At 37.3% G+C, this 19,919-nt stretch overlaps 1 protein-coding gene across 3 annotated transcripts in view; it reads right to left on the minus strand.

Moving 5' to 3' along the window:
- The window catches only part of LOC127835345 (zinc finger CCCH domain-containing protein 13-like), a 59,761-nt gene that overhangs the window by 16,243 nt on the left and 23,599 nt on the right, over positions 1–19,919 (minus strand). The window contains exons 12-22 of one of the 3 annotated variants that reach the window (XM_052361724.1): positions 17,524–17,640; positions 16,517–16,670; positions 15,277–15,453; positions 14,679–14,978; positions 11,122–11,269; positions 8,770–8,871; positions 7,852–7,942; positions 7,056–7,112; positions 6,032–6,117; positions 4,345–4,462; positions 397–444 (exon numbers count right to left, since the gene is read on the minus strand). In XM_052361724.1, the coding sequence (XP_052217684.1) occupies positions 397–444; positions 4,345–4,462; positions 6,032–6,117; positions 7,056–7,112; positions 7,852–7,942; positions 8,770–8,871; positions 11,122–11,269; positions 14,679–14,978; positions 15,277–15,453; positions 16,517–16,670; positions 17,524–17,640 (1,398 nt within the window). Of the gene's footprint in view, positions 1–396; positions 460–4,344; positions 4,463–6,031; positions 6,118–7,055; positions 7,113–7,851; positions 7,943–8,769; positions 8,872–11,121; positions 11,270–14,678; positions 14,979–15,276; positions 15,454–16,516; positions 16,671–17,523; positions 17,641–19,919 lie in introns of all 3 variants that reach the window. The other 2 variants (XM_052361723.1, XM_052361725.1) reach the window with 2 other exon arrangements.

The following is a 19,919-nucleotide window of genomic DNA, read 5'->3' on the forward strand; positions in this document are numbered from 1 at the left end:
TACAGTGATTACATGCTACGATGATATCTTAAAGTTAAGCAAGTCATTTTGTAGTTAAGTTTGTTAAGCACAATCAACATCTTTAATTGCAGAAAAGTTTTCGTCTTTTCAGAATGATTATTGACGTTTAATTGATCATAGGAAAACTATTAATTTATAATGGAGTACATAAACGCATAAATCAATATCTATGACTGGATCATTAAGACTATTAAAGTAGGACTCAACCAAATTTGTTATGGACACAACATTTCCAAGCACTGAGTCCCATGGTCTCAGATTTGCACAAGCTGTAACCAACATGTATTTAACAGAGGACGAAATTAAAAGAAAAAGAAAGGAAAAGAAATTGACACGTACACAAAAAGTGGCAAACATCAAATATATATATCTCACCCATTTTGACTCGTTCCACAAGACCGCCCTCATCTGAAGATATAGATTCTAACTCTTCAGGCTCTGTGGTATAAATAATAATAGACTAGATGCCTGTTAGCAAACATGTACAGCCCATTTTAATAGGATTAAATTTAACTAGACTTACCTGTAAGGCAAAGATTAATCTGAATTTCATCTCACACAAAACTCCCAGACGTCACAGAAACTCTCTTGCACTGCTATGGTCCCTTTACTCAAGACCATGCACATTGTAAAACCATCAGGAGACGCCAAATTAAAACAAGTTTGGTGAAGATCGGATGAAAACAACTTGAATTAGAAAGCGGACACTTAATACCGACCGACCAACAAGCTCACTCCTTTATACCCCCCTAAACTTGGTTTGTGGGGGTATAATTATAATTTCTGTGGGGCCCATTTGGGAGTTTATGTGTGATATGAAATGTGTGATATTAGATACAAGCTGAACCATGCACATGTTTGACCTTACCTGAGTGTGACCCTAATTGTTTCCCCAAGGGAAAACACATGGTGAATTATTTGGTAAAAAATCTTAAAATTTACATGACAAATGATTAACTCTGGAGAAGCTGTTTTTGACCACATTTGTCCTTTGATATTGATGTGTGACCTTTACTTTTGAGAAAAAATTATGGTTGTACGTATGAAATGCAGTCTCAACATTTGTGGTAAATTATTTAAAACTCAGGCCGACAACTGACTTTAGGTGATAATATAGGAAAAAATATAGGAATTTTTGCATCAAAATATTGGAGGTTTGGGCTTGTTTAGGGTTAAAATATAGGAATTTTATGGTAAAAAATATTGTTCTAGAGATATGTAGAGAACTTCTTACTTACTTGTTTTCCATCAATAATCATTAAATTCATGTTTTACTTAACAAAACAGTCCCTCATCTTCACCACCAAGGCAGATATGCTGATGCAGCAACACACTGTGGTCATCAATGTGGACACCTGAATTTTTTTTATGAAAATAGTTAACAATCAACAAAACACAAAACATTATTAAACATAGTTTAACAACCTAACATAAGAGTGCAACATAACATTGATAATGAAATTATTGAAACCGAAAACCTGAATCACATACATGTTGTGTCTTTTCATGGCATATAATATAAATTCTGTATTCTATGCACATTAAAATGTCTATACACTCTTCAATAAAACATTTTTAGGACATGAAACACCAAAACATCCTATATGATAAAACGTACATACAGAATATAAGAATTTTCTGGAAGATTATGCATATAAATATATTTGAAATTGAACATCAAAATAATTAATTGAACAAAATTGCACTGTGTTATTAAAACCAATTGTAAAACAATCTCATCTCATGGTCACACTTCATCCAAAAGCTAAGGGTTAGTGTATCACATATTGTTAGTATGAAAGACTTTCAAGTTGTTAGTAACTGTATCACCATTCACCTGAAAATAAAACATTTTTTTTTAAAACAGCCTTCTAAATTATTCTACAAGACTTCCAATGCCCTAAAATATTTAAATAATTTCCAATATTCAAAAGAATTGGAAGCCTGTAGATACGCTCAATTCCATCTAAGATCAGGAAGAGCATTAAATATCCCCTCAGAAGAGCATCCCTGAGGAAAGACCTGTAACAACTATCTGCTAGGATTTGTTCTCACCTTTGAAATGGTTGTATTTTTCTTCATCAAAGGTGTCCATATAGATATCACAATGGTGTACAACAGCACTCCTGCAAGATGGTGATGCTTTGGAACAGGAGGGACAGCTTTTAACACTGTAAATTAAAATATCTAAAGGCAGTAAAACTTCTTATAAGTATTTTTTTAAAGAGGGAATTTTCAGAACAAAATATAGGAAAAAAGTCAAAAATACAGGAAAATATAGGAAATTTAGGTTTTGAAAAATAGGGGAAAATTCTCCAAAATATAAGAAAATATAGGAATATAGGAATCAGTTGACGGCCTGTAAAACTGTAACATTAATGCTGAAATTATAGTCCACAAAAGCAGTTTCATTGCCATAATCAGACCTTAGACCTTTAAGTGTGACCTTGAACTCTGACCTTGAACTAGGGAGACTGGCATTACACAAGACATGCCCTCTTCTCATGGTTGGTCATTTGTGATAAGATACTTTCAAAATTGCAAAATGAATGATAAAGTTTTAGCCTGGACAAGCTGTTTGGGAGGTAAATTTGACCTTGATCTGGAAGTGTCAGCTTGACCTTTGAGATACAGAGACAGGTGTCACTTGCAACACGTTATCTCAGGATGGCGATTACTTGTGGTCAATTGAGTTTTAAATTGCAGATTGAATGCCAAGATGTCAGGACAAGATGTTTTCTGCCCAAATTGTACCCTTGATCTCTGTGACTATTACCTTTAGAAGCAGGGAGACTGGTGTTACACCGGACGTGTCATCTCACAATGGTGAACATTTGTGGTCATTTATTTGAAATTGCAAGATTAATCACAAGTTAACAGTCTGCACAATCACACGCACACACTTTTGACCATTGGGACTGCTATATATCAATTTCCTACAAAATGGCACGACAAAACAATTGAAAATGATGGATCTATTACTAAAATGTTAACCGCTATTTTTATGACCACATAACAATTTCTTCACTAGAGTTCAGTCCAGTTTGATATTGCTTAACAGACATTTTGTGACATCACATCCATATTCAAATATATATTAAACTGCAATTTTTTTCCTTCTCTTAAAAGTACTGGAAATCGCACTTTCCCAATTAGGAAAAAACTTCAAATTTCCCAATTGCTGTTTAAAAAATGCCCAAATGAAGGAAACAATTTTTTTTTTTTTTACTTTCCTTCAATTGGGAATTTTTTAGACAGCAATTGGGAAATTTGTAGTTTTTTCCTAATTGGGGATATAATTCCCTTATTGGGAATACAATGCATCATTTACTTAGTTTCCTTAGGTCTTGAACCTAAGTTAATATAATATTAACAACTTGACAAAATTTAGTTATCAATTCAAAGTATTTGAGAGCAAAAAATCAAACACATAAATTTCTCACTATGAAGACTTCATGATGCGAATATTGCCAATTTCAGGGTTTTTGGGGCACAATCTTCCGAATAGTGCTGGTACCGGTACTTTTCCTAATTAGGCAACACAAATCGCTGTTGAACAACATTTAAGACTAAGATATTTGAAAAACAGTAATATGTAAAAACCAATCAATCAAATATCAAGACTACCCAAGACAAATTGGCAAATCAGTAACATAAGAGGCAAGAACTGGATCTACCTGACCAGAAATACTATGCCTACATTGACTATTGATACAACTGGAACTACCTGACCAGAAATACTATGCCTACATTGACAATCGATACAACTGGAACTACCTGACCAGAAATACTAGGCCTACATTGACTATCGATACATTTTGCAAAGACCAAAAAAAAGCCTGTTTGGACTTTTTGAATGAAACAGCTAAAAAATAAAGAAATATGTGGCTCATCAATATTTGTTTGTTTGCTGTGCGGAATTTTTGCCCTTTTCAACAATATTTCAGTAACACCATAGCGGTCAGATAGTTAAATGGCAAATAGAGTCAGATCCTACATGTTGTCTCCTTCAATTTTTTTTCTATCTATTCAGAGATTGGGCTCTTAGCATTGACTATGGGGAAATATTGAATAATTTTGAGAAATTATAGCACATGCTTTTAAGATTTGTGTACAAAAAATTATTGGGAATTAAAATTCCAGTGGTTATTTCTGTAAAAAGTGAAGAATTTAAGATCTGAATGTTTTTATCACAGGTGATAACTTTAAATCGCCTCTAAATAGCAAAAAAAACATCAGTATTTCCTTATATTAATATCTGAAGTATAAAATACAAGCACGTAATAACTTGCTGATCCAAGTTGACCAGATGCTTGTTACTACCTTCAGAGTCCAGTTTCTCCCTCTGTTCCGTGTTGCTATGACAACTGCCCTCGCTCCCATGTGGACTGGTACTGCCTGGCACTGTGTCCTTGCTCACGTCTGCATCCTTCTTGGGAGACTGAAACCAGACCAATCACACAAATACGAGAGACTGAAACCAGACCAATCACACAAATACAGAAGACTGAAATTAGACCAATCACACAAATACAGGAGACTGAAATTAGACCAATCACACAAATACAGGAGACTGAAACCAGACCAATCACACTAATACAGGAGACTGAAACCAGACCAATCACACAAATACAGGAGACTGAAACCAGACCAATCACACAAATACAGGAGACTGAAACCAGACCAATCACACAAATACAGGAGACTGAAACCAGACCAATCACACAAATACAGGAGACTGAAACCAGACCAATCACACAAATACAGGAGACTGAAATTAGACCAATCACACAAATACAGGAGACTGAAACCAGACCAATCACACAAATACAGGAGACTGAAACCAGATCAATCACACAAATACGGGAGACTGAAACCAGACCAATCACACAGATACAGGAGACTGAAACCAGACCAATCACACAAATACAGGAGACTGAAACCAGACCAATCAAACAAATACAGAAGACTGAAATCAGACCAATCACACAAATACAGGAGACTGAAACCAGACCAATCACCCAAATACAGGGCACTGAAACCAGACCAATCACACAAATACAGGAGACTGAAACCTGACCAATCACACAAATACAGGAGACTGAAACCAGACCAATCACACAAATACAGGAGAATGACACCAGACCAAAACATTGTATACAAAGGCTTCATTTTTAAAAATATCAAAAGATGTGTTTGTCAGAAAAACAATGCCCCCTATTGCGCCGCTTTGAAGCCATATATTTGACCTTAAAGGATGACCTTGACCTTTCACCACTCAAAAAGTGCAGCTCCATGAGATACACATGTATGCCAAATATCAAGTTGCTGTCTTCAATATTGCAAAAGTTATGACCAAGTTTAAAGATTAGTGACAAACACACAGAATGACCGACAGACAGGCCAAAAACAATATACCCCCGATCATTTGATCCGGGGGCATACAAATCCAGAATGTTTATTTCATATTTCACCGATGTTTTAATATTAAGATACAACAACATACATCTTATGTATAATATCATTTCAGGCAAAGTTTACTGCATTTTATCTTGTAAACCTTTCTATAACTTTAAAAGATGATGTCCTTCAACCCTTCACCACTCAGATTCACACTTTGACATGTTTGTAGTCCCTTAGAAAATGGAATTAAGCTTAAGAACTTTCTTACTAAATACAAGGTTAAAAAGCTTTATTTCCAACCCTAAGATACTGATGAGCAGCAAACAGAATAAAACCTGAACAGACTGCGAGTGACTCTTTTTCCACTTTGCATTTGAGAGGGAAAGGATTAACCCATTGCATGCTGGGAAATTTGTCTTCTGCTAAAATGTCATCTGCTGAATTTCTAAAATTAGCATTTTCTTCAATTTTTTTCAAAGAAAACTATCAGAATAGCAAACAGTTTGGATCCTGATTCTGTGGCATCTCATCTGGGTCCAAACTGTTTGCAAAGGCCTTCAAAATTTGGTTCCAGCGCTGAAAGGATTAAGTGCTCTATTGCACTCACCGCCTCTCCGGGCCTGTTCAGGATATCATCAGCCGAGTCATCAGACCAGTCACTGAAGTTCTGCTCTATGTTGTCCAGGTTGTTGTCTGGAAAATAAACACACATAGGAATCGCTCTGTGAAAACGGGGCTTAATTCATGTGCTAAAAGTGTCATCAAGGATCAGCCTGTGCAGTACAATCAGGGACTACACTCTCTGCTTGTATTGTATTTTTCGTATAAAGGTAGTCTCTTCTTAGTAACAATTTAAGTTTAGGTTGAAAGTGTCGTCCCTAAATTGACACTGCAGACTGCACAGGCTGAGCTGGCAGGAAACTTTATGCATAATTATTAAAACCCATTTTGCCAGAGTAAGCCTCTCATATATATGCAAGGTATCGAGTCTCAACATATCAAGGTACAAAATACCTTGACTGGAAGTTTGTATAAAATTGCACCAAAACAATTGAGCTCTAAAAGTTTTGATTTTCAATTATCTATGCTATTTACATGCTATCAAATGTTAACCCTGCTATTGGATACAGTCTTAAACAATATGATAATTCAAATAAGTCAACAACATAAGTTAGCCAGGTGGTCCAGATTTTTATCTCTATTTGAGGAGAGTTCTCAACCTCTTTCCAAAAACTCAAGAGTGTTATGGTAAGCTCAAGGCTTTAAATGTAACCAAGTTGAAACAAGAGATGGTTTATACATTTAAACTCAAAGACGTGAATCACACAGCGCCATACAGGCATACTTCTGTAAAGTCTCTAGATATGAGTCATGTTCTGAGAAAACTGGGCATAATGCATGTGCGGAAAGTGTCGTCCCAGATTGCAGTCCGCACAGCTTAATCAGGGACGACACTTTCTGCTCTTATGTTTTTTTTTGGTTTTAAGGAAGTCTCTTCTACACGAAAATCCAGTTTAGGCGTAAAGTGTCGTCCCTGATTAGCCTGTGCCGACTTCACAAGCTAATCTGGGACGACACTTTACGCACATGCATAAAACCTAGTTTTCTCAGAACGCGACTCATATGCTCACCTTCTCTGTCAGAGCCCACGGTGTCTTTGATCACGTAGCCTGCTAAAGCACCTGCCCCTTCAAACATGAGAAAAGAGACCTTAGCTACGTTTCAAAAGCAGATTTAGGGACGAAATAGGGACCTCTGCAATATATAATATTCCTTCAATTCACATACATTGTTATGTTAAATCTGTGCTTTCAATACCCAGGTAACAACCAACAAACTATGCGCCTGGCTCTGGGTAAACTGGGAAAAATTCATGTTCATAAAGTGCCATACCAGATAAGCCTGTGCAGTTAACGCTCGCTTATCAGGAACAACACTTTCAGCCTTAACTGAATTTTTGTTTAGAAGGGACTGCTTTTAAACAAAAAAATCTACAAGAACAGAAATTGTGGTCCCTGATAAGTCTTTGCAGACTGCACATGCTTATCTGGGATGACACTTAAGCCACATGCATTAACCCAGATTTCTTGGAGCAAGGCTCTTATTAACTTGTCTTTGGCATTGAAGTAAACCTGCAGTGCACAGTAGTTGATTCTCAACACAGGGCACTACAGGACTCCCAGTTACCTTTGAGCCTTGCAGTATTTATAGAGACCCAACTTGTAAGTATTCTGGGGATGAAGCTCATACTTAGTAAAGAGAATAATGGTGTGGTGTCAGGCCTGTGCAATACAAAATGACAAAGTGCCATTCGAACAAAACAATCATGTATTATGATTGTTTAATCAAACAATTTATTACTGCCTTGCTGATTATTCTAGATGCATTTACTGCCAAGTTCTAAACACACATAAAAAGGGTGCATACCTTCTGTGAAGCTATCTAGCCGCAGCCGTTTGCTGTCCTTGCTGTCGTTGGAATGTGACCTTGACCTTGACCTCTTTCTATCCTCTGTGTCCTACATAAACATAGACATCAGGTGAGATCTATAGCATGAATACTCAGGGTAAATAAATCCTGATAAAAACTTCACCTTCAGGAATAAGTTTAGTCAATACTTTAAACCCTGATAAAAGTGTCATCTCCAGAAATAAGTTTAGTCAGTACTTTAAACCCAGATAATAGTGTCATCTTCAGAAATAAGTTTAGCCAGTACATTAAACCCTGATAAAAATGTCATCTTCAGAAATAAGATAAGTCAGTACTTTTGATAAAAATGTCATCTTCAGAAATAAGCTAAGTCAGTACTTTAAACCCTGATAAAAGTGTCATCTTCAGAAATAAGTTTAGTCAATACTATATAAAACCTGATAAAAGTGTCATCTTCAACAATAAGTTTAGTTAGTTCTATTAACCCTGATATAAATGGTATCTCCAGAAATAAGTTAAGTCAGTACTATAGAACCTGATAAAAGTGTCATCTTCAGAAATAAGTTTAGTCAGTACTTTATAAAACCTGATAAGTGTCATCTTCTAAAATAAGTTTAGTCAGTACTATTGACCCTGATAAAAGTGGTATCTTCAGAAATAAGTTTAGTCAATATAAAACCTGATCTCTTGAGTTTCTTAACGTACTCTGCACTTTTTTTATGTTTCATTATTGGTCTTTGCTAAACAGATATTTTCTGTATAAACTTATTTTTTATGACATAATTATATTTAAGAATGGGTCAAATGAAATTTTGAAAGCATGCATTGGCAATAAAAAATCGTAACATTATATTTTTAACTTTCTTATTTCCATTTTTAACCATTTGTTTGTCTAAATAATGATAAACAGCATACACTTCCTCTCTTTGATTGCTTCTCCTCATCTTTCCTTGACCTGCGTGACCTTGCCCTTGTACTGTCGGCCTTCCTTGATCTTTCACTGCCTGCAACACTTCCCTGTGGGTGAAACACAAACGAGATAAGAGATACAACAGAAAGTATATTCCTTCTGGAAAAACTGGTTTAAATGCATGTGTGTAAAGTGTTGTCCCAAAGTAGCATGTGCAGTCCACACAGGCAAATCAGGGACGATACTTTCTGCTTTTAAGGAATTTTTTGTTTAAGAAGTCTCCTCTTAACCAATATCCAGTGTAGGCATGAAGTGTTGTCTCTGATTAGCCTGTGTGCATGGCACAGGCTAACCAGGCTCATATGATAAAAGTGTTTAGAAGATACAGCACCAGTATATAACAAGGGCTGTTTGTAAAACATGCATGCCCCCCATATGGGCTGTCAGTTGTAGTGGCAGCCATTGTGTGAATACGTATTTTGGCACTGTGACCTTGACCTTTGACCTAGTCACCTGAAAATCAATAGGGGTCATCTGCGAGTCATGATCAATGTACCTATGAAGTTTCATGATCCTAGGCGTAAGCTTTCTTGTGTTATCATCCGTAAACCATTTTACCGTGTCAAGCAGGTTTTTTATCTGTTTTGGGGTAGTGGCCTGGCCTTTTTTTAGGGAATTTACCTGCTGAGGGGAAAAAAATCCAAGGGAAAAATGGCTGTTTTTAAGCGGGTCCCAAAGAAAGAAAAAAAGCCCTGGTCAAGTCACTGTGACCTTTGACCTAATAACCTGAAAGTCAATAGGGATCATCTGCGAGTCATGATCATTGTACCTATGAAGTTTCATGATCCTAGGCATAAGCTTTCTTGAGTTATCATCCGGAAACCATTTTACTATTCTATTTCGGGTAACAGTGACCTTGACCTTTGACCTAGTGACCTCAAAATCAATAGGGGTCATCTGCGAGTCATGGTCAATGTACCTATAAAGTTTCATGGTCAATGTACCTATAAAGTTTCATGATCCTAGGCCTAAGCGTTCTTGAGTTATTATCCGGAAACCATCTGGTGGATGGACATACAGACCGACATGAGCAAAACAATATACCCCCTCTTCTTGGAAAGGGGCATAAATATTGTAATCTTAGATCAACTATATTGCATTTTGTCAACCTAGGAGACAACCATTTTTTTGAGGATTGGCAACTGCACTATTGCTCTTCAAGAAAGCAATATTTATTTTAATATTGGAAACAAATGTGCTTTTAACAGGCTGAGTAATTTAAATCTTTAGCACTGTCTAACTCTAATTTTGAGTAGTAACAAAAAAGGAAAAGAATATTAAATTGATTATCAAGATATAACCATCTTTAATATCTGTAACAAAGAGAACAAGATATGTGTTTGTCAGAAACACTATGTCCCCTTCTGCGCCGCTTTGAAGCTATATATTTGACCTTTGACCTTGAAGGATGACCTTGACCTTTCACCACTCAAAATGTGCAGCTCCATGCGATACACATGCATGCTAAATATCAAGTTGCTATCTTCAATATTACAAAAGTCATGGCAAATGTTAAAGTTTGACACAAACAAACAAACACACAAACCAACAGACAGGGCAAAAACAATATGTCTCCCACTATAGTGGTGGGGGACATAAAAAGCTTAACAAGATTCAACATCAACCACTGGCAAAAGAACAGAATTTCAAATGAACAAATTGCATTTATGCGTAATGACAAACTTTTCACACTGGGTAGTTTTATATGAATGTTTTTACAAAGAAAACATTCTTACAAAATAAAATAGGCCAATTATGCGTAGTCAGTGACCTCTCTGTTGAATACCAGTATGGCATTGTGTATATGTAGTCCTCCTATCAATCAGGTGACCATGTGTTTGATACCCACAGTGGGAGTGTACTAAAGATCTCCTCTTCAGACACCAAGTACTAAATCTACCCAGGAAACTGACCCTCAAAACCCTTTTGATACGATCCAGCTAAAATAAATAAGCAGGGGAAAACGGGACATAATGCATGTGCATAAAGTGTCATCCCAGATTAGCCTGTGTAGTCTGGGACGACACTCTCCCTTACAGATTAGCCTGTGTAGTCTGGGATGACACTCTCTCCCTTAACTGGATATTTTGCTCAGGAGAGACTTCTTTTGAAATGAAAAATACCATAAAAGCAAAAAGTTTCATCCTTGAATGTGTGATTAGCCTGTGCAAACTGCATAGCCTTATCTGGGACAACACTTGACACACATGCATTTGGCACCTTTTTACAAGAGCACAGCTAAAATATGTTTAAACAAACCAGCAGCATGAACAACTCATGTATATTTCTCTGTGTACCTTATCACTGTGCTTGTCAGCCTCTGGTTCCTTCTCTGCTACAGGTTCCCTGGCTGACCGCTTGCTGTGAGTAGACAGAGCAGGGGAACCATCTTTGGGTTTCTTCACTGACGGTGACCTGGTCCGCGAGCGAGACGCCTTTCTTTTCCTGAAAAATGATGTTGTATACCATATTTGAAGTAGCATGCTTGATATTGCCCTTGATTCAAACATTGATAAGTTTACTTAGCAAATAAAATAACATTTATTCCAAAAATCTAGATCTAGACATATCCCTGTTTTGGCACTGAGTTGATAAGTTTATTTAGTATCATTATGAACCCTTTGTCCCACCCACATAAACCTTGAATATTTATGCAACTCATCTGGACATTAAGGTTACATTTCACAACCACAACTGGTTCTAACAGTTTACTCAATATGATCAAAGACAATGTAAGTTATAGAGATTACTCCCCTGAGAAAAGATTTATGTTCACACAAGATACAGTTAAAAAGAGGCAGGTTGGATAGCTGGAGCATTATGGTGATATTGTTTTATAATTTGATAACTCCAGAGAAAGTCTAAGCCCAACTTGTAATTTACATTTTAATGCATAGTCCTTTTATTTGCTATTTTACATTTGTATTATATATAACACTTTTAATGTTGACCAGTCCAGAGGGCATCAAGGGGGAAGCAAATGGAGAAATGTGCAGGATCTATGTCTAAGATCATTTTCTCCCCCCTCCCCCCTCTGGTAGACAAAACATTTTACCCTACCACACATGGACCTTAAGAGTTTACTCTAGTTCACTTGCTCTTTAAAGCTTTACACCCTCTTTGCCTGGACAAAATTGTTTACCAAACCACCTTAAGTAAAGAGTTTACTCTAACCTACTTTTAACTTAAGACTTTATTACACACCCCTGGACATGAAAAATTACCCCAGACAACTAAACCTTAAGGACTTACCACAGGCACATACACAACAAGAGGGCCATGATGGCCCTGAATCGCTCACCTGACTCATTAAGATCAGATGAAAACTATGACCTCTATTGTCTACACAATGTTTTTCTATGATTTGACCTAGTGACCTAGTTCCTGACTCTAGATGACCCAAATACAATCCCAATCCAGATTTCATCAAGATAAACATTCTGACCACAGTTCATAAATATTGGATGAAAACTGTGACCTCTATTGTCAACACAAGGTTTTTCTATTTATTTGACCTAGATTTTTACCCCAGATGACCCAAATACAATCCCACCCAGATTTCATCAAGAATTCTGACCAAATTTCATAAAGGTTGGATGAAAACTGTGATCTCTAATGTCTACACAAGGTTTTTCTATTATTTGACCTAGTGACCTAGTTTTTGACCCCAGATGACCCAAATAAAATCCCAACCCAGATTTCATCAAGATAAACATTCTGACCAAATTTCATAAAGATTGGATGAAAACTGTGACCTCTATTGTCTACAGAAGGTTGTTCTATTATTTGACCTAGTGACCTTGTTTTTGACCCCAGATGACCCTAATACAATCCCAAACCGGATTTCATCAAGATAAACATTTTGACCAAATTTCATCAAGATTGGATGCAAACTGTGACCTCTACTGTCTACACAAACAAATTGTTGACGGACGGACGCACGGACACACGCAGGCACGCACAACGGACGCCGGACATCACACGATCACATAAGCTCACTGTGTCACTTCATGACAGGTGACCTAAAAATATGTGTCGGAGATAAACATGAACAGTTGTGGTTAAAATCCCATAGAAACAAGGGCTGTTTGTAAAACATGCATGCCCCCCTATATGGGCTATAAGTTGTAGTAGCAGCCATTGTGTGAATACGTTTTTTGTCACTGTGAATGGTGGTGGTGGTGGTGGTGGTGGTGGTGGTGGTGTAGTAGTAGTAGTAGTAGTAGTAGTAGTAGTAGTAGTAGTAGTAGTAGTAGTAATAGTAGTTGTAATAGTAGTAGTAGTAGTAGTAGTAGTAGTAGTAGTAGTAGTAGTAGAAGTAGTAGTAGTAGTAGTAGTAGAAGAAGTAGTAGAAGTAGTAGTAGAAGTAGTAGTAGTAGTAGTAGTAGTAGTAGTAGTAGTAGTGGTAGTAGTAGTAGTAGTAGTAGTAGTAGTGGTAAAAGTAGTAGTAGTAGTGGCAGTAGTAGTAGTAGAAGTAGTAATAGTAGACGTGGTGGTGGTGGTGGTGGTGGTGGTGGTGGTGGTGGTGGTGGTGGTGGTGGTGGTGGTGGTAGTAGTACTAGTAGTAGTAGTACTAGTAGTAGTAGTAGTAGTAGTAGTAGTAGTAGTAGTAGTAGTAGTAGTAGTAGTAGTAGTAGTAGTAGTAGTAGTAGTAGTAGTAGTAGTGGTAGTAGTAGTAGAAGTAGTAGTAGTAGTAGTAGTAGTAGAAGTAGTAGTAGTAGTAGTAGTAGTAGTAGTAGTAGTAGTAGTAGGAGTAGTAGTAGTAGTAGTAGCAGTAGCAGTAGCAGTAGCAGCATTACAAGACCAATACTTTAGAATGATCAAATGGGAAAAGATAACATAGCACCAGCAGTAAATATGGGGCTCATTTACAGGTCAGATTTGGAATCTCTGCTGTAAAATGAGATTTTGAATGAATTAAAGGGAGGCAAATCTGTAATAAAAAGAACATGCATAAACCGTAGTTGTTTCCCTTGTTTGAACCATGCTAAATCCTTACAAGTTTGGAAAGAATTGGATGAAAAATTTGGACTTTATTGCATAAACACCATTTTTTCAATTCAAGGGTAGGTAATTCTGTACTTCATGGACCAATAATGCTCATTTTTTGTAGGGTTTGTGTCCTCATTGATATAAAGACACTGTGCAAATTTGGAAAGGATCGGACAAAAAATGTGGAAGATTTTTGAAAGTTTTCACAAAATAGGCAAAAACGAATAAACATGCAAAGTTCAACGAGCTCCTGCGGCCATGTTTTTTGACGAATCAAATTTCTTTGAACAACTTTTTCAGGGGAGCCCTCAAAGGTCATCCCTGTGAAATTTTTTGAAAATCTGATGAGCGGTTTCTGACAAGAAGATTTTTTAAGGTTTTTACCATATATGGTCATGGCGGCCATCTTGGTTATGTGATCAAATTTTTTTTAACAATTCTTTTGTCCCATGACCTAGGGATGCTCCACATGAAATTTAGTTGAAATTGGCTCAATGGTTTAGTAGAAGAAGATGTTTACAAATTTGTATACGGACGGACGGACGGATGGACGCCGGACGCTGAGTGATCACAATAGCTCACCTCGAGCTATCGCTCAGGTGAGCTAAAAATGTTTACAAAAGGACACTGAATCTCAAAGTTTTCACCACCCAAAAGGCCCAAAGAATTTATCCAAACCACATTTCCCGTATTGGACCCCAATCACTTTCCTTGTGATGTTTAACCAACCTCCTGGACCTTAATATTTCACCCCAACATCTTTGCCTTATAACCTCAACCACTTGGACTTCACCCACTACCACCTGGCAAACCCTACACAACTGAACCACAATTTTTTTTCGCAAGTGTTAACCAAACCGACCTGGACCTATCGCTGCTGTCATCTCGTCTCTTCTCTCTGTCCACTTCTCCATCCCTGCTCCTACTGCTGACACTCTCCTTGTCCCCTCGACCCCTCTCTCGCTTGTCAGACTCCTTGCTGCGACCCCTATCCTTACGATCATCATCCTTATCTCTCCCTCTCTCCTTCTGTCGATCACGATCTTTGTCCCTGCTTTTTTCGTCCTCACGTTTCTTACTGTCTGAGTCTGTGTCTTTGCTTCTATTAGTCTCCTCCTTCTTCTCAAATTTGTCTTCTTTTTTCTCCTTTTCCTCTTCAATTCTATTTACAAGAACAATTTTCAGATGTAATGTTCTTTTTAAAAAGATCCAGATGAATATCACCCAACGAAAGAATATTATCTTTTTTTTAAAACAGTATACAAATTAAAACCTAGTTTTAATTTTGCTTTTAAATCTTTGTTCAATACAATTTGTCAATCATCAAAATTAAAATATCCCATGCATCCATATACCACAGAAAATTGAAGGACTGGCATCAACTGAACCACGTTAAACAACTTTTTAATTGCATTAAACAGCCAAATTTTAACAATACTCTTGACTATTGCACATCTCACCTCTCATCTTTCTTGCTTTCAGCCCTAGCAGACCTCTTGTCCTCTTTGTCTCTTTCTTGCAATTCCTTCTCCTTTGTCTCCTTTTCTTTGGGCTCTTTTTCTCTTTGCTCCCTTTCTTTATCTTTCCCGTCCCTCTCACGATCTCTGACTGCATCTGGCTTGTCATCTCGTCTGTCTCTATATACAGGCGTTGTTCTTATTAAAAATTTCTATAATTCCAGTGTCAACTTGAACAGCCATTGCCAATGACAAATGGCTCATTTCATGCAGGTACAAAACCTTTGTTAAAATCTAAAAGTTGTGTTGTTTCCTACTTCAAATGGCTCACACACACAAAAACAAAAAGCTTCATTTTGATTTATTGAATGCAATGACTAAATTCATGGGCGCATAAAACTGTGAAATTCACAAACATAACGTCTTGCACTTCTAAAAAGGATTAAAAACACTTTGATAAAGTTTCTTTTTGATACACAGAAAATTGCCTAGGGCATAAAGTTTTGTTAAGCACCACTGGTTAGAGGTACACTTTTTTTTATCACACTGTGAATTTGAAAAAATGAATTCCTTCATATGAACAAAAATGCTACTATACTTGATCTTGACTAATACTCGACTGCCACATATTATTACCTATTGTTTAAAATCTTATAATGACCAAAATTGGTCAGTAACCAATAGTGTGGTCATTAAAGACCAAAATTCTGGGCACCAGTGACCAAAATTGGCCGATCAGGTGAATGACCAAAAATAACGACAACAAATAATGACCAAGGAATCGGTCGAAACATGACGTCATTTACCAAATATAATAACAATAAGACCAAATTGCGCCTTATTTAGAAAAACGATGAAAATTACAAAGTATTACAAACAGATTTACTTTAATGTGATACATCATGCTTCAACAACAAAGTTGGACTCTCAAAAGTGACTTTCAGGAAAGGAAATTTCCCAGAATTGAATAACTCTTGAATTATTCTTGGGTAGGCTTAGTTTACTTGTTTTATCATATTAAATAACACATATTAATTCCAGCTGACACCTACCATACTTGAATCAAGGTATGGGAGGAATAGTCTAAGACATTTGTTGCTAACAAAACATTACACAAAAAATATTTGTCTGGACAAGGTGTCAAACTGTTGACAACGCAACACTCTTCCAACTGTGTTACCTGCTCCAGGCATAGGAGTACAAGATGCCATGATATACATCTGCATTTGATTTCTAGTTTTACCTGCTCTCATCCTTGACTGGCGGTCTGTCATCTTTCCTATCTCCATCTTTACGCTCCGCCCAGTCACGACGATCATTAGGGTAGAAATCATCGTTACGCTGTCGTTGATTCTCCCAATCTCCTCGACGACTACGATCATCGTAACGACCACCCCCTAGGAGCAGTAAGTAAAGAGTTTATTTAAAAAGATGTTCAATACACTTGGGTCCTAAATCTGCGCAAGTATTCACCAACCCATTATTCACCTTAAGAATTAAGAATAGACTTAGAATCAAGAAATCTTACTTTAGTGTTTAAATAGATGCAAGCTATTAAAGAGGCTTTATCATGATAAGCACACTGTTATATGAAGAATGATAAATTTGAGGAGTAAAAAGCCAAGTCAGACACAACAATAAAGAATAATTACAACATTGCAGTGTCAAGAATATTCGTTATTCTTAGACTTAAGTGAAAGATTGCATTGGTGAATACGGGCACCAAATGAACAAGAAATGTGTTTGTCGGAAACACTATGTCCCCTTCTGCCCCGCTATATATTTGACCTTTGACCTTGAAGGATGACCTTTCACCACTCAAAATGTGCAGCTCCATGAGATACACATGCATGCCAAATATGAAGTTGCTATCTTCAATATTGCAAAAGTTATGGCAATGGTTAAAGTTGGAGCAACCCAACCAACATACCAACAGACAGGGCAAAAACAATATGTCCCCCACTATAGTGGTGGGGGACATAAAAAGGTTACCCTTGTTTCTGACAAATACGAACATATTGAAAATCTGGTACTTGCAAAAAAAGTAGTAAATGTCTCCTTAGACAAAAAGTTCAAATATGCAATAACAATAATTTAAATATTTATTTAAAATAAACCAAAATTTAAAATAACTGAATATTTGTTTGAATGGTATGCAATGCCCTCTTTACTGATAATAAACATTGGACAAGTTGTCAAATATTTCACAATCATTGTTTCTGTTGTACATGTTGTACGTATGACCCTTACTGTCTTGGGGCCCACCCCTGTTCCAGTTGCCCCTGTTGCGGCCCCTTCCACGATCTCCTCTGTCCCAGTTGGGTCCCTCATCTCTCTGGTAGTCGTAGCGACCACCACGACCAATACCTGCAACATACCATAGAAAAACTAGGCACTTGGGATCATGATCAGAGATATAACCAAGTTCTTCATCAGCAACATCGTCATTATATGAGCCTTGTTTGAGGAAACATTTGGCTTAATGCAGGTGTGTAAAGTGTTGTCCTAAATAAGCCTGTGCAGTCCAAACAGGCTAATCTCAGATGGAAGCTTTCTGCTTAACCTGCATTTTTGATAAGAGACTTCCTTTAAATGAAAAATACCATGATACAAAAAGACAGTGCTGCCTGTTTGGACTGCACAGACTAATCTGAGATGGCACGTTACACACATGCACTAAGCCCTGAGATGGCACGTTACACACATGCATTAAGCCCTGAGATGGCACGTTACAAACATGCATTAAGCCCCATTAAGAGATGGCATGTTACAGACATGAATTAAGCCCCATTAAGAGATGGCATGTTACACACATGCATTAAGCCCCATTAAGAGATGGCATGTTACACACATGCATTAAGCCCCATTAAGAGATGGCATGTTACACACATGCATTAAGCCCCATTAAGAGATGGCATGTTACACACATGCATTAAGCCCCATAAAGAGATGGCATGTTACACACATGCATTAAGCCCCATTAAGAGATGGCATGTTACACACATGCATTAAGCCCCATTAAGAGATGGCACGTTACACACATGCATTAGGCCCCATTCTGAGATGGCATGTTACAGACATGCACTAAGCCCTGAGATGGCACGTTACACACATGCATTAAGCCCTGAGATGGCACGTTACAAACATGCATTAAGCCCCATTAAGAGATGGCATGTTACAGACATGCATTAAGCCCCATTAAGAGATGGCATGTTACACACATGCATTAAGCCCCATTAAGAGATGGCATGTTACACACATGCATTAAGCCCCATTAAGAGATGGCATGTTACACACATGCATTAAGCCCCATTAAGAGATGGCATGTTACACACATGTATTAAGCCCCATTAAGAGATGGCATGTTACACACATGCATTAAGCCCCATTAAGAGATGGCATGTTACACACATGCATTAAGCCCCATTAAGAGATGGCACGTTACACACATGCATTAGGCCCCATTCTGAGATGGCATGCTACAGACATGCATCAAGCCCCATTAAGAGATGGCATGTTACAGACATGCATTAAGCCCCATTAAGAGATGGCATGTTACACACATGCATTAAGCCCCATTAAGAGATGGCACGTTACACACATGCATTAAGCCCCATTAAGAGATGGCATGTTACACACATGCATTAAGCCCCATTCTGAGATGGCACGTTACAAACATGCATTATCCCCATTAAGAGATGGCACGTTACACACATGCATTAGGCCCCATTAAGAGATGGCACGTTACACACATGCATTAGGCCCCATTCTCCAAGAATGAGGCTCATATCATCATCATAATTGTAAATGCAATGTAGATCATGATCATCTCAATGATCGGTTAACTAGGCTCATAATCCTTCTCAGCGCTTCAACATTATTGTCTGGTTTACCGAGTGTCAGAGTTGCATGAGGAACTGCAAAAGTTCATATTATTTACATGTAACTGTATCAAATTTCATTCTTTTACCGTCAACATCCCTCAGAACAACTTTATGTGTCAAGATTTGACATGTAGATTTTGAAGAAAAACACCTCCTTGCGAATTTAGTCAAGAAGGAACAGCATTTCAAATTTCCTAAAATTTCAATCACAATAAATAAAATACCAGCATTCAGAGATTTGCTAAAATTTTAATCACAATAAACAATATTAATTTAGCACAGCAACATTGAATGCTTTCAAGAAGAAGATTGCCAACGTACATTTATCATTACTGGCAGATGAGCCCTATTGATTTTCAGGTCACTAGGTAAAAGGTCAAGTCACAGTGATTCGAAATCGTAAAATTGTTTCCGGATGATTATACTCAAGAATGCTTACGCCTAGGATCATGAAACTTCATAGGTACATTTATCATGACTGGCAGATGACCCCTATTAATTTTCAGGTCACTAGGTCAAAGGTCAAGGTCACAGTGACTTGAAATAGTAAAATGGTTTCCTGATGATAACTCAAGAATAATTAGGCCTAGGATCATGAAACTTCATAGGTACATTGATCATGACTGGCAGATGACCCCTATTGACTTTCAGGTCACTAGGTCAAAGGTCAAGGTCACAGTGACAAAAAACGTATTTACACAATGGCTGCCACTACAACTGACAGCCCATATGGGGGCATGCATGTTTTACAAACAGCCCTTG

The sequence above is a fragment of the Dreissena polymorpha genome, chromosome 6, assembly GCF_020536995.1.
Source record: "Dreissena polymorpha isolate Duluth1 chromosome 6, UMN_Dpol_1.0, whole genome shotgun sequence".
In the NCBI taxonomy this organism is placed as follows: domain Eukaryota; kingdom Metazoa; phylum Mollusca; class Bivalvia; order Myida; family Dreissenidae; genus Dreissena; species Dreissena polymorpha.